This window comes from Protopterus annectens, chromosome 3.part1, assembly GCF_019279795.1.
Source record: "Protopterus annectens isolate FY-2018-M chromosome 3.part1, PAN1.0, whole genome shotgun sequence".
NCBI lineage: Eukaryota > Metazoa > Chordata > Ceratodontiformes > Protopteridae > Protopterus > Protopterus annectens.
The window spans coordinates 508,861,418-508,875,922 of NC_056732.1; the positions used below are offsets into that span (position 1 = coordinate 508,861,418).

General features: G+C 40.3%; 1 protein-coding gene across 2 annotated transcripts in view; it reads right to left on the reverse strand.

Annotated features, from left to right (window-relative positions):
* The window catches only part of CCN4 (cellular communication network factor 4), a 442,762-nt gene that overhangs the window by 45,341 nt on the left and 382,916 nt on the right, over nt 1-14,505 (reverse strand). For both annotated transcript variants that reach the window (XM_044066943.1, XM_044066942.1), the window contains exon 4: nt 5,758-5,951. In XM_044066943.1, coding sequence (XP_043922878.1) covers nt 5,758-5,951 — 194 coding nt within the window. The remainder of the gene's footprint in view (nt 1-5,757; nt 5,952-14,505) is intronic.

Below are 14,505 nucleotides of genomic sequence, written 5' to 3' on the forward strand. Positions count from 1 at the left end.
ATTTATGGTAGGTGTACACAACTGTACTATGTTCATCGTGTTTCACTGTTGCAGTCATGACTGTAGGGTAGAATCCCAAAGCTGAAAGAAAGGGAGGTGGTCATAAAGAAGAAGGGGCGGCTAAAAGGCCCTGCAAGACTGCAGAGGCAAAGCCTGCCCTAGACTTAGAGTAGAGAGGCAAATTGTAGTGCTTAGAGAAAGTATGCACTGAACTCCAAGTTGCAGCTTCCAATATGTCCTTGGTAGGAACTCCCCTGAGGAAGGCTGCAGAAGTGGCAGCAGCTCTGGTGGAATGAGTCCGTATGGTCCCTGGGATTTGCTTTCCATGGTGTGAATAACAAAATCTGATTCCAAGAGCAATCCAATTAGAAATGGTTTGTTTAGAAATGGCTTTACCTTGGGAACTTGAAGCATAAGAAACAAACAATTGTTCAGATTTTCTGATGTCCTTGGTTCTGTTCAGGTAAAAACGTAGCTGTCGATGTACATCCAAGGAATGTAAGATCCTTTCCCCTTTATTTTGAGGAGTGGGGAAAAAGGTTGGCAAGTGGATAGTTTGATTTAAAGCCACTTTGGAAACCACCTTAGGCATAAAGGTCGGATTAGTCCTCAAAGATACCCTGTCTTGATAAAAAATAATATAAAGTTCCACCGCCATAAGAGCTTGTAACTCTGAAACTCTCCTGGCAGAGGTTAGTGCCAACAGGATAGCTGTCTTCCAAGATAAAAACTTGATGTCAGCAGAAGTGGCAGGCTCAAAAGGAGGCAAGGTTAGTTTTTCCAAAACATAATTGAGATCCCAAGCAGGAATAGGAGGAGATCTAGGAGGTCTTAAGTTCTTAGCTCCTCTGAGGAACTGTCTCATGAGCTGGTGGGAAAAGATGGGAGGGTCTGTATTATAATGAGCAGAAATAGCTGAAGCATGGATCTTAATGGAAGAGAAAGAGAGACCCTTATGTAAGAGATCCGTCAAGTAAAGTAGAATTAAAGTAATGTTAGGAAGAAGAGGATCAGAATCCTGAGCCTGCATCCAGGAACAAAATCTTTTCCATTTTCCTGCATAAGATTTCCTAGTGCTAGGACGTCTAGCTTCCAAAATGACATCCATAACCTGCTTGGGTAGGAAAGAAGAAATCAAAGGCCCTGGATTAACCAGGCCGCCAGGCTGAGAGTTCTGACATGAGAGTGTAGAACCTGACCCTGATGTTGGGACAGAAGGTTCGAGACTGAGGTAAAATCCAAGGGCTCCAGGCATAGGTTTATTAGAGTTGGATACCAAAACTGCTGAGGCCAATTGGAGCCAACAAGATTATCATCTTGGTTTGTCCTGTTTTATCTTCAATAAAACTCGTGGAAGAAGAGGTAGAGGTGGAAAGGCATATCCCGAGAGGTTCCTCCAACTGAATGACAGGGCATCCACTTTCCAAGCCTCTCTGTGGAATGTCCTGGTGCAAAAAATCTGCAGCTGATGATTTAGATGGGATACAAAGAGATCTATGTGAGGACATCCCCATACTGCTGTTATCATCCTGAATATTTTGGTGTCCAGCATCCACTCATGTGGATCCGAAAGGTTTCTGCTCAAACTGTCTGCCAGTAAGTTTTGTTTTCCTGGTAGAAACTGAGCTTGAAGATCCAGATTGCAAGTTAGAGCTGTGTTCCATAAATCCATGGCTAGTCTGCAAAGGGGGTAGGAATGAGATCCCCCTTGCTTGTTTATGTACCACATAACTGTGGTGTTGTCTGTCCATATTAGTAGTTGTCCTGGCTGTATGGGATTCCTGAAGGCCAATAGAGCTTTCTGAATGGCTAACATCTCCTTTAAGTTGATATGCAGGTGCTTCTGATCCTGTGTCCAAAGGCCCTGCAGACAATTGCCCTGAAAATGGACTCCCCAAGCATAATCCGAGGCGTCCGTGGTTAGAATCTGAGAGGCAGGAGGTAGACGGAAGGGCGTCCCTTTGTTTAGAGCACATGCCCTGGACCACCAAAGAAATTCCTTTTGAAGGCAAGGAAGGACAGGAATCAGTATGTCCAAACTGTGGTAATGCTGAGACCATACACTTTTTAGGTACCACTGTATTTTCCTCATGTGTAGTCTTGCATATGGTACGAGAAGGATGCAGGAGGCCATGTAACCCAAAGCCTGCAGGAATTTCCTTGCAGATAGATGGGTTAGAGTTGCCAAGGCTTTGAAAGTTGATGCCAGCTGTAATTGTTTTTCGGATGTCAGAAAAGCCATCTGGGTTGTAGTGTTTAGAAGAGCACCCAGAAAAGTTATCTCTTGTGATGGTGTCAAATTTGACTTTTTTATGTTTACAGAGAATCCCAGGAATTTGAGGAGGCTTTGTACAAAATGCAGATGCTGGAGTAAGACATCCTTGCTGTCTGCCTGAATTAGACAATCGTCCAGATAAGGGTATATTTGAATTCCCTTGAGTCTGCAGTAAGCTACTACTGGAGCCAGGCATTTGGTGAAGACCCTGGGCTCAGTAGATAATCCAAAGGGCAGCGCAGAGAATTGAAAGTGCCTCGATCCGGCCTTGAACCTGAGGTATTTTCTGCGATCCTGCCTGATGGGAATGTGTAAATATGCCTCCTTTAAATCCAAAGTCACCATCCATGCATCTTTGGACAGCAGTGGAAGTAACTGCTGTAGAGTAAGCATCTTGAATTTTGGAATCTCTAGAAAGGTGTTCAAGACCGACAGATCCAGAATGGGTCTCCATGAATTTTGCTTTCTTGGGACTAGAAAGAGCCTTGAGTAAAACCCTTTTCCCATCTCTGAAAGAGGTACCAGTTCTATGGCATTCATAGCCAAAAGAGCTTCCACCTGGTGTAAGGCCTCCATCCATTGATGTTTTGGAAGGTCTGGCCATCCTTTTGGACTTGGCAAAGTATGAAAATGGAATTTGTAACCTCTTAAAAACACATCCAGAGCCCATTTGTCCTGTGTTATTTGAGTCCAATTTTGGTAAAAAAGAGAGAGTTTTCCTCCGAGAGGGGCTTCCAGGCAAGACGTTCCTGCAGCCCAAGCAAGGGAGTCATTGAGTTTGTTTCCTTTGAGACTGTGGGCTGTCCTCTCCTCCCCTAGGGGTAGAAGCAGTCCACTGCCTTGGTCTATAAGCAGCCTGTGTTTGAGGCCTCCCTCTGGAGCATCTATATCTACCCCTTTGAGGCCTGTCTGAAGAGGGAAAGGACCAGTTTTTTGATGGCCAATTCCTGCTAAATCTAGGAGGCTGTACTTGTAAGAAATCTTTAACTGTTTGCATGGATTTCGCCTTATCCTCCATCTTTTTAATCACCTCTTCAGCTTTAGATCCAAACAAAACATTATGCTGAACAGGAGCATCCAATAATTTAGCCTTTACTTGTTCAGGTAAATTCTGTTCCTTTAGCCATGCATGTCTTCTAATGACTGTGCCAGAGGTCGCAGCCCTACAAGAAGCCTCCAAGGCATCAAATCCACAGTGTAAAACATGCTTCCCAACTTGTTCAGTGGCATGCAATAAGTCATGTAATTCCTTATCCTCTGCACAGGCAGAAATGGAAGTAAATTTTTGTTTTAAGACAGATAAGAAAAATTGCTGATATTTAAGCATATGAAACTGACAGTTTAAAGCCCTAATGGACAAAGTAGCAGAAGTGTACACCTTTTTGCCCCATCTTTCCAAGGCTCGAGAATCCTTTTCTGTAGGAATAGGACTTTTGGCAGTAGCAGCCTTAACACCCTTAGGACCCTGAGAAATGGTTTCAGGGTCAGCAGTAGGATTCTTGTATAAAAACTGATGGGAATCAGGAACCCTGTAGTACCTATCAGGCTTAACAGGATCAGGAGGAAAAGAATCAGGGGTTAAATTAGCCTCCGAAAAGGCATCATCCACAATATCCAAAACAGGAGGAATAGCCAGGGGTCTATGTTGGGGTAGAAGAAGAAAATCCCTCAGTCTTTTCTTGGATTCTGAATACTCCTGTCCCTCCCAGTGGAAATGTTCCCTCATTTCATGCAGAGTTTCCCCAAAAGAAAAATCCTCAGGAGGAGAAGCTGAAGGAATGGATTCTTCCGCATCAGAATCCTCATAAGGAGGGAAAGAATATTCCTAATCAGAAGAAGAAACTGAGGAAACAGAAGCCTGATCAGAGGAATCATAATAAACATCCTGCCTTGGCCTTTTGTCTGGAGGGGGATGAGAACCCGTAATCATTGTGAGTAAATCCTCCGCCATCTTGAGTAACTGTTTCTGTGACTTGGGAGCCGGTTCAGAAGAGGCCTGTGCTGAAGACTTTGATTTAGAAGGAGTCTTTGCCTTTGTCTTTGGCTTTGCCTTTACTTGAAGCTGAGTAGGCCTGAAAACCCCTTCGGAAGCCGGTACCTGCACAGCGGCTCCGGACCCATCCGAAGGAGCATTGTCCGAAGGTCCTGCAACAGAGATATTTAAAGGCCTGGTTGGCTCCTCATGAGAGTCCGTTTCGGCCGTCGGTTCTGAAATGGCCGATGACAGGGGCTGCAAAAGCGCCTCACTGACGACGGCCGAACCTGAAGCTGGCTCCACATGTGTACTATCATCAGATTTGGACCTCGGAGGCCTGTCTTTATCCTTGCGACGCTTGTGAACTCCAGTAGATGGAACCGTGTCCGACGACATTTTGTAGTTAAAGCGCCTACCGAAGTAATGAAAAGCAAAATTGTACCTTCGCTTGATTGTACGCTGATTGAATCTAGCACAAAACCGACAACTAGCTACGTCATGGTCAGGGCCTAAGCAAGGAATACAGTAAGAATGAAAATCCTTATGAGGTATTTGCTTCCCACATGAAATACAATTATTAACTTTTTCTGACATCGGAGTGGAGCAAGAAAAAAGTTTCCCCAACGGGGTACTTAGCTTTGAGTGGAGAAGAACGTCTTCGGACCGAAGTAAGTAGAAATATTTGTCAGGAGTCTACTGACCGGCACTTGCGAACTGCTATCACCGCACGGCAAGAAAGACTGGAGAAGATGGCGTCGGTTGTCAGCTTTATACTCTTGGTGCTCTGACGTCAGGGAGCAGAGTTGAACAACCGACGCCGGACCCAGACTTTGGGATTCTGGCCGACCGAGGGCTGCCTGCCGGCAGGGGAGAACCCTACAGTCATGACTGCAACAGTGAAACACGATGAACATCAGCAAGGGCTTCATCCCTCTATCCATAGAGAAGATCACAAAACATCTTGTTTGCATTTTAAACAGAAGAAGGAATAGGTCTTATCAAAAAGTTTTGGAATGATATTTTATAATTGTAATGATCATCCACTTTCCTTTTACATTTCTGTTAAACTCTTCTGTTTGTATTGTGGTACACTCTCCAGTATCATTTTAGAATGATTCATGCTGAACCTTTCACACAGGCAGATAACAAATGAATGTTTTTCTTGCTTACCTTATGTCATCTTTGTAAATCACATATGCAATGGTACCTCAGACCTTCCTACTGCTGAGCACAGGATGTCCTCTGTGCAGCACTACATTCTGTAGTATTTTTCCAAAGATTTTATTTACAGAGTTTCTTTTTTACTTTTCTTATGCACTTTTCTTTCTTACAGTTATGTAATCATGTTACACACACACACACACACACACACACACACACACACACACACACACACACACACACACACACAAACACTCGTCACCAGCACACCAAATCATAATTTGTGTGCTTGTGTATAACAGTATTACCACTTAAGCAATGAAGCAAAAAACTTAAAGGATTTTACCCTGAAATGTTTTGTGATATCAACTTCACAAGGTCGCAGATTACACAGCCGGCTTTCTTTTTCGATTCTGCACTGTTCATTTTCATTGGAAATCCTAGTTGATATTCCCACTCCACATGTTTTTGAACAAGGACTCCATGGTGTGGTTTGGGCTAAGCAGTTTTTATGCCAGGGTTCAATTTCTCCACGGTAGGCTGCAATGAGAGAATATGAGTCAATTAAAAGGGCATGATTATTTAACAAACAAGGGTAGTGTGTTTAATAAACCAGACAGTAATTTTGTTCATAAAAACAAATTGTGCTTACATAAAAGTTATGTTTTGGATAAGCATACACAGTGTAAGTATTTATGCTGTTTTACACATTAGATTTCCAGTTTCTTATTAAAAGACCATTTCAGCTTAGCAGTAAGCAATTTGGTCCTGTATACATCAATCATTATTTTGTGAAATGCCATAATGTCTTATCCCGACCACTGCATCATCTAACCAAAACCCTTAGATTAAAACGCCTAGAAACTGAATGTTCCATGAGAAAATGTAACTAAAATTAACATAAAATGAGTGCATCCATTAGGGGGAAGCAGGTTGCTGCAAACCCAGATCTACAATATTCAGCATTTTACCTTCTCAACTCATAAAACGCTCTTATTTCCTCAAAGCTTTGCCTGCTTTATAGCACTTAGTAGACTACACTTTATTTCATGGTAGCTACGACTGCCTATGCATCTCATGATGATACTTTAGTGCAGGCTATATGTGCAACTCACTACATGTACTTTAGTGCAGGCTATTTGTGCAAATCTCAACATGTACTTAATGCAGGCTGTCTGTACAACACATTTCATATACTTTAGTGCAGGCTACCTGTGCAACTGACTACATACACTTTAGTGCAGACTGTTTGTGCAAATCACTACTCATACTTTAGTGCAGGATGCCTGTACAACTCACTGCATGTATATTAGTGTAGCTTGACTGTATAACTCTCTGCATATACCTAAGTGCAGATTACTTGTACAATTCACTGCACATACTTAAGTGCAGACTACATGTGCAATGCACTACATGTACTTTAGCACGGACTACCTGCACAACTCACTTCAAGTACTTTACTGTAGGCTGCTTGTACAATTCACTAGACATAGTTCAGGCTACTTGTGCAGCTCACTACATATATTTTAGTGCAGGCTACCTCTGCAACACAGTACATGTACTTTAGTGCAATTTCAGCCCTTATGCTGAAGATTCTTTTCATTTATTTTACTTTATAATTTTTAACATAAATAATACATTAAGACACTTATTTAAAGTGGTATCTGAGGATGAGAGAGAGGTTAAGGACTGAGTTAAAGTCACACAGTCTGCAAAAGGCTTTTATAAGACTGAATCCCAGTTCTCCAGATTTACTACATTATAGATAAGCCCCTACACTATGATGAGATCCCAAGACAGAGTAGCATGGCAGGGATTGTTGTAGGATGACTGAAATGCAGGTATCAGAGAGTTCATATAATACACCCAGTTTACCAAAATGTCAAGTTTTCACAGTTTTATTGAACAAACCTGAGAATGGGGGACAGGTGTAGTAATTTGCTAGTCTTCTCTCCAACCACTTATCATGTTGTAACTCATTCTGTCTCTGTCTGTACTTTCAGATCCTCCAGGTTTGATCATACATTGGAATGGAATGAATAAACCTTTGTTTGCTATCAGACATCATCACCTGTGCTGCTCCCCTGGCTGAGAAGCAAGGAGTCCATCCTTATTGCTATTCATCTGTGCTCAGCAGCAAGGCAAGCTCACCAGAAAAGTCAACTGTAAAGGACATGATGAAGTGAGGGATTGCATGATATGCTGTTCTGGAAGGGGAGGGTGGATGGGTACTGCACTGCTTGGTTCAGATCCCGGACCCAGGAACCTATCTGTGTCATGGAAGCATGGAGACAACATAACAAATGTTGTGTATTGTGCAAAAGTGCACCCTCAGGATTTATGCCTGTCACATGCATGTCATGTGTCGTCTGTGAGGTAGAGCTTGACCATGGTCTACAGACTATCCAGGCTAGCCAAGCAGACTCTTTTACCAGTCCTTAGAAATTATGAACAATCGGTCCACAGGCCTTGTTTTCAAAAAAACGAGGAAGTTCACTGAACAAAGGGTTACATACAAGACTTACCTGAAAAGAGTGATGGAGATTTCCCTAGGTAGGGTTGAGACTTGGGAATGTGGGACATGATGATGTGTGGATATTACTGGAGGGGGGTTAACAGGCATACACTTTTTTACTGCAGTATAGTTAGTTTTCTGACCATGGAGTTGAACAAGGGGCCATTTCACATACATGGTCATGTAGTAAACTACTGAGGTAGTACATGGAATATGATGGGTTGGGATCTGCCATCTTCTTGGGTGGGAGGGTTTACTACATTGTAAGTCATTCTGTTATTTCCCAGCTCAGAATACCAAAAGCTTACAAAACTAAATGTAGGTGATCTAGACTAAGAGATGGTAAATTAGCTAAGCACTTGCAGTTTTTCAATCACAATAATTCCTTTCTACTATCTTGCTTGGAATGTGAAAGTACAAGAGCTCTCAGAATAGTATTACAAACCTGGAGAGCTTGTGTGCCATATAACTATGAGTCATGTCCACTCATGATGTTTCTGATAAAAAAAAAGAAAAAAACTTTGCAGGCTCATTCCACAAAGTGTTAAAAAAATAAGGCATATTTTGCATAATGATGGAGAGTTATATAAATAGCATGTGGTGAGCTGAAGAGGCAGCTATTACTGACTTGAATTAACTGACAGTGTTAAGCTTATCTGCGTAACTTCTGTTTCTAAATTGCTCTGGATTTTTCAACCCACCCAAGTCATAAATGCAGAGCAAAGCAATGCATTCTCTTAGGCATTATGGGACTAGGCCTTGCAAGAACAAAGGTTGTCTTTCTTTCTGTGTTGCCTGCTGTTTCTTTACTGCATGCACAAGCCTGATCTTTCTACACAGCAGACTTTGATGAGCCAGGCTTTTCAAGTTCATGTAACAACGGTTTATTGTGCTTGGCTTTTTAATTTATTTATTTCTGGTAGGGGTGGTACAGTCTAAATAAATAGCACAACAATAAATATTGTTTATTCATTGAATAAAATGCAGTTAATTTACAAGTGTTATATTAATGACGTTATGACACAAAGTAACAAATAAACATTGCCATAGTCTGCATTTTCCTAGTTAGTAAATGTTGAGAAAGTTGCTGGTATTTTAAATTGTGATATACGGCATACATTAACTCATTCATGTCTCAGCAAATAATTTGCTTCCTTCTTTGATTCTGAGCTTGTGTTTCTTAACTGCTTATCTGACCCTGAGACTCACTTTATGAGAATTTACACTGAAAACAAGTAGAAGCGTGATTCTTTAAACAATGCAAATCATGTGACTATTAATTTTATCTTTATAAAGCAGATGTGTAATGCATATACTCACCAAGACATACTACTGCATAGCAAATAAACAAATATTCTGATTGTCATGTTAGTTTTGAACTATCTGATTTTTAACAGAATAATTGGCTTATCCAGTTCTTCTCAAGGGAAATACACATGTATCTTAAAAGTTTTCTTTTCTCTAGATAAAAATATATCAAAATAAAATATAAATTTACAAAAAAGTAATAAAATAAAACAATGAGCAAAGGCTATCTGAAATGAAAGGCATCCGTGAGCAGTAAATGCTGAGGCTTGTTTTTTCCTTTTAATACTGTTTCCTGTTATAGAGAAGGGGGTTAAAACACCAGTTGTTTTATAATGCATTCTTTGGGAATACCTACAAGTTTACAATTGCAAACTCTGAGAAAGACAAGCTCCCTGAGAACCACATCTCCTGGAATTGTGTTTTTCATCCTTTTGCTTGCAGGTGCAACCTCAGAGCTGGTAACAGAAGTTAAGGGATCTTTCACCCCCCACAACAGAGATTTAAAGATACTTTTAGCAGGGGAGACATTTACACTGGTTGTAACTTCTGAAATTGTGGTGTTATTTGCAAACTGCAAATCACAGTAGATCCCATTTTCGGTATATCCCTTTCAAAATCATTCAGTTACTGAAAAATAACTGTTTGTTGATATATTAATCCTTACTAGAATCTAACTGTAAGCTATCAAAAGATATTTGCAAACTAAGTGCAACCTCTCCTCATTAGAGAGTGTATTTTCCATTAATTTGTTCATTCATTATTTCTCTAATCACTGTCTTAAAACAATACAGAGCTGCAGGACAGCCAACACTTATCCTGCATTCACTGAGTGGAACCCAGGGAAACAGGAATGGGGTGCTATGCCATTGCAGGATGTATGCACCCACTTAATCTCACACAGCACAGACACCTATGGACAATTTGGGGAATGGCAGATCACCTATGACGTGGCTTTGGGATGTCTGTAGAAACTGAAACACCCAGGAAAAATACATGCAGACACAGGAAGGACATGCTGACTTCATTCAAAGACACCACAGATGAGAACTGAGCTAAAGTACCAAACACTGTTAGACAGCAGTGTGTTCATTTTCCCTCTTAAGAAAAAAATATCCCTACATTGGCCAGTACAAGGAATGTGTGATTTAGCATTTTGTAAATCTGTGAAACATTTCTTTGTTATTTGGTTTCTAATAATTTTGGTGTTACATGAAATCTTGCAACAATTTACTTGGGAATTGGACTTCCTGGTTTTTATTTCCTACTACCAACCAAATTTGAATTTTTTTGCTTAGGAAAAGTCAGTATAGCAAGGTGTTTGTATCCCTCCCTTCATTTACTGTCACAAAGGCCATAAACCTATTGACTTTCTAGGGACCTATGTTTCTGTTATTGTGTATTCTACAATAGGGGGATATAGAACAATCTCCTCATCCAGTCAGAATTGTGCAGTACAGGATGTTTACCTATAACATTCCTTCTTGAAGACTGAGAACTGTAAGTGCATGATACCCATTTTACAGACTGGCAAATAGTCATGCAATAAAGACTGTAGTCTCCTGTTCAAAAGTCTACATATAAAACAGTAACACATAGACTAAACATCAATCTATGCCACTTCAAACATTGAAAAATATTAGGTATAATCCACTTAATTCAGCCTAACGCCATAAATTTAGTACATTTCTAATTAAATTTACTAGCAGTTACATTTAAAATGTTGCTTCTTTCCACAGACAGTCTTTCAGTTTTAATGTATAGGTGCAGTATATTAAGAGAGTGACAGCATTTTGTTAATTCCTTTAAAATCTCACACTGCCTTGCTCAAAGTGAACACTATTTCCCTTTGTAAACCCTTAGAAAAGGTAACTGAGTCATGTAACATTTAAGCAGAGCACAACAGCGTGTACACAGCTGTTACAAACCTCATTAAGAAAAATCTTTAAAACTTTTTAAAAAGTATAACAGGAGAGTGGCACTGAATTGAGAAAGATGACAACAGGTAATGCAACATCCTGACCTAGTGTAGAAAAATGGGAAATGTAGGAGTTGATGATGATGCTGACGATAAATGTGTTGGAAAGGAGGAAGTAATGGCAAGATTCAGTTTCTGCTGGCACAAGTACGTAATCTTTCAGTTTTCACCCTTGGGTCAAACCTGACTAGTCAGATATAAATTTCACCATAATTCCCACACTGCCAAGTTATTATTCCTATGGCATTAATCACACCTGAGAGAGCAACTGAGACTTTAATGTTAAGATGTTTGACATCACTGGCTGAAGGCACCCAAGCACATGAAAGGAGCACCTGCAGCCAATTCTTAGCCTTTGAAGGGTAATTTAAGCAGAAAGGACCCTTTAGAGTCTGTTTATAAATTTCAAAGAACACAAGTCAGAGTCACTGGAAAAAAGTTACTGACACTTAAGAACATACCTCTCAGCTGTCCCGATTTTCACAGAATGTCCAGATCTTTGCTCATATTTTTGCTTTGCTAATCTTAAAATATATGGGTTTCTGGCAATTCATTCAGATTTTAAATCACTAAATGATACACTTTGGAGTTTCAGAGTTCATATCCTTTACAGAATGTATGCCAATGCAAAACATGTTATTCTAACAAATTTCTAAGTTTATAGCAGCAATAAATAAAATCTGTTCCTGATGCTAAGCCTTTGTTCCCCTATTATTGTTGGCTTTGTCCAGATTTATTGTGCCAATATGTTGATAGGTATGCTCCAGAAATCCTGATAGTAAGCAACAATTAAAGGGACTGCCATTCTAAATGAATGGACAGAACAGAATGAAACAGGGGAATGTTTTAAAATGTTATCCTATGGGCACACAATATTGTGAAAAAAAAACACAAAAGCACATCAGTATTGCCCTTTCATCAGGCCATTTTAAGATGAAACAAATGAAAAAAATCCCGCTACAGTTCTTCAGGACATGGACATTATCCTGATGTTCTTTGGAATGCTAATTTTACTTATATCTATCTATCTATTCATCTATCCATCTATGGTTCACCTCTATGTGATTGAACATTCTTAATGTCGAATGAAAGTACCAGCATTAAGATGTTTGAACATACAGAATATTGGACACCCAAAAAGACTGACCCACAAAAATCAAGAAAACAAAATTATTCTCTGTCCTGATCTTCCCAAATTTATCTGAATAGTAGCAGTGTTACGGGGAGGATTTCTTTAAGGTGAGGTGTAGGGTTGGGGGAAAAGGCAGCATTAGGGTTAGGACTAGCTCCCATTACTAATGTGGGCAGGGGGGGGTTCTAATGAAAATTTACCAAAAACACTGGCACATGATTTATGCACACCTCAATCAAAACAATGGCAACTACCTGACATCACAGCTTCTTAAATGAATGCATTTAAGAAGCTTAGGGTATGCTACTATAGTTACTAACACAGCAAGGTACAAAATACATTTATTTAAGAAGCTACAATATAACAAACAGCTTTTTAAATAAATGCTGGAATGCAGATACTGTACTGCTGTCCTAGAGTTAGACATTTTAACCTATTTTTTGCTCTTCAACTTAAGAAGAGTATGTTTCTTTTTATCCGTGACTTCAGGTTGAGGAGGTACCAGACTGGGGACTACTCAGGGTGCCAGACGGCTGAGGTATATAAATTCTGTTCACTTTATTTATTTATTTATTTATTTATTTTCAGTTCAACATTGAAACAAGTACTTTAATGAAGACAAATACCCCTGTAGGTTTACATCAGTGAGTTTGCGTTACATCAGCTTCCTACCAGATGTCCAGGCCTATAATTGTAGATTTGGTATACTTAATTTCTTTAAATGATATTTTTATTGAACAGCATTCCTCAACTCACATTTAATCGAATATGCTTTGAAATCAGCATTCATTGGGGAAAGGGAGATTCTCCTTTTCCCTACTATTGTACGATCTCAAAGTTTGTTTAATGCTTTTTTCAATACTTTTCCATTCAATTTAACAAACTAAAATACACACATATATAAATATATATATATATATATATATATATATATATATATATATATATATATGTATATCAACCCCTATATCACTAGGTGGGTTGCAAACTGCCTCACAGATAGAACCCACAGTGTGAAAGTAGCTGACTCCAAGTCAGACTGCCGATTAGTCATGAGTGGAGTCCCACAGGGTTCGGTCCTGGGTCCTCTCCTGTTTGGTATCTACTTCTCTGATGTCCAGGCCAACACAAAGGGACTCTGGCTGACAAAGTTCATAGACAACTGCAAGCTAGGAGTGATTATTAACTCCCCAAGTGATGTTGACATCCTACAGAATAGCCTCACTGTGACCAACGACTGGTGTCAGAACCATGGCCTTAGGCTCAATGCCAAAAAATGTGTCGTCATCCCCTTTGGGAAAAACCCAGTTCCCATGAAGTACCACATTGATGGTAGTCCACTGAACACAGACGACGTTATAAGAGATCTGGGAACACAGGCTGACAGCAACCTCTCTTTTTATCACCACATTGCCACTGTGGTCAGAAAGTTTTTCTATGTGGCACATCTCATTACTAAGGGTTTTGCATCCAGGAAGAAAGAGGTCATTGTCTCCCTCTACTTTTCCCTCATTAGGCCAATCATTGAGTACAATGCCCCATTTGGCATGTAGCTCACTAGACACCTGCAACAACTGGAGAGGCCACAAAAGTACATCACAAAGAGGATCCTAGGCCTTAAACACTTGTCCTATATGGACAGACTCAAAAAACTTCAACTATTCTCTGTCTCATATTGCCTACTTAGAGGTGATCTCTGCTTGACTTCCAAAGCCATGTCCGACCCAGCTCTGTTAGAAATGCTACAACTAAAGAAAATCCCAATCCCTCCACACCACATGCTCCAGAGACTTCAACCTCATTACCACAATTAACAGAACATGCTGGAGGGACAAGTTCATAACCCAGAGACTGCCCATGCTATGGAACAGAATTCCCATACATGTCAAGCAGAGCACCTCGCTGACCCTCTTCAAGAGAAATCTTGATGAGTGGATGGGAAATAGAAAATTCACCCAGGGGTTAACACCAGTGGCTCTACTCGACAGAGGCACTGAGAACTAAGGTAAGGTGGCACTGTGCCAGGGTAATCCTATGACTAGGCTTGTAAAGGCCCCAGGGCTATTAGCCTAGTACACACCTATGCACACACACACACACACACACACACACACACACACACACACACACACACACACACACACACACACACACACACACACAC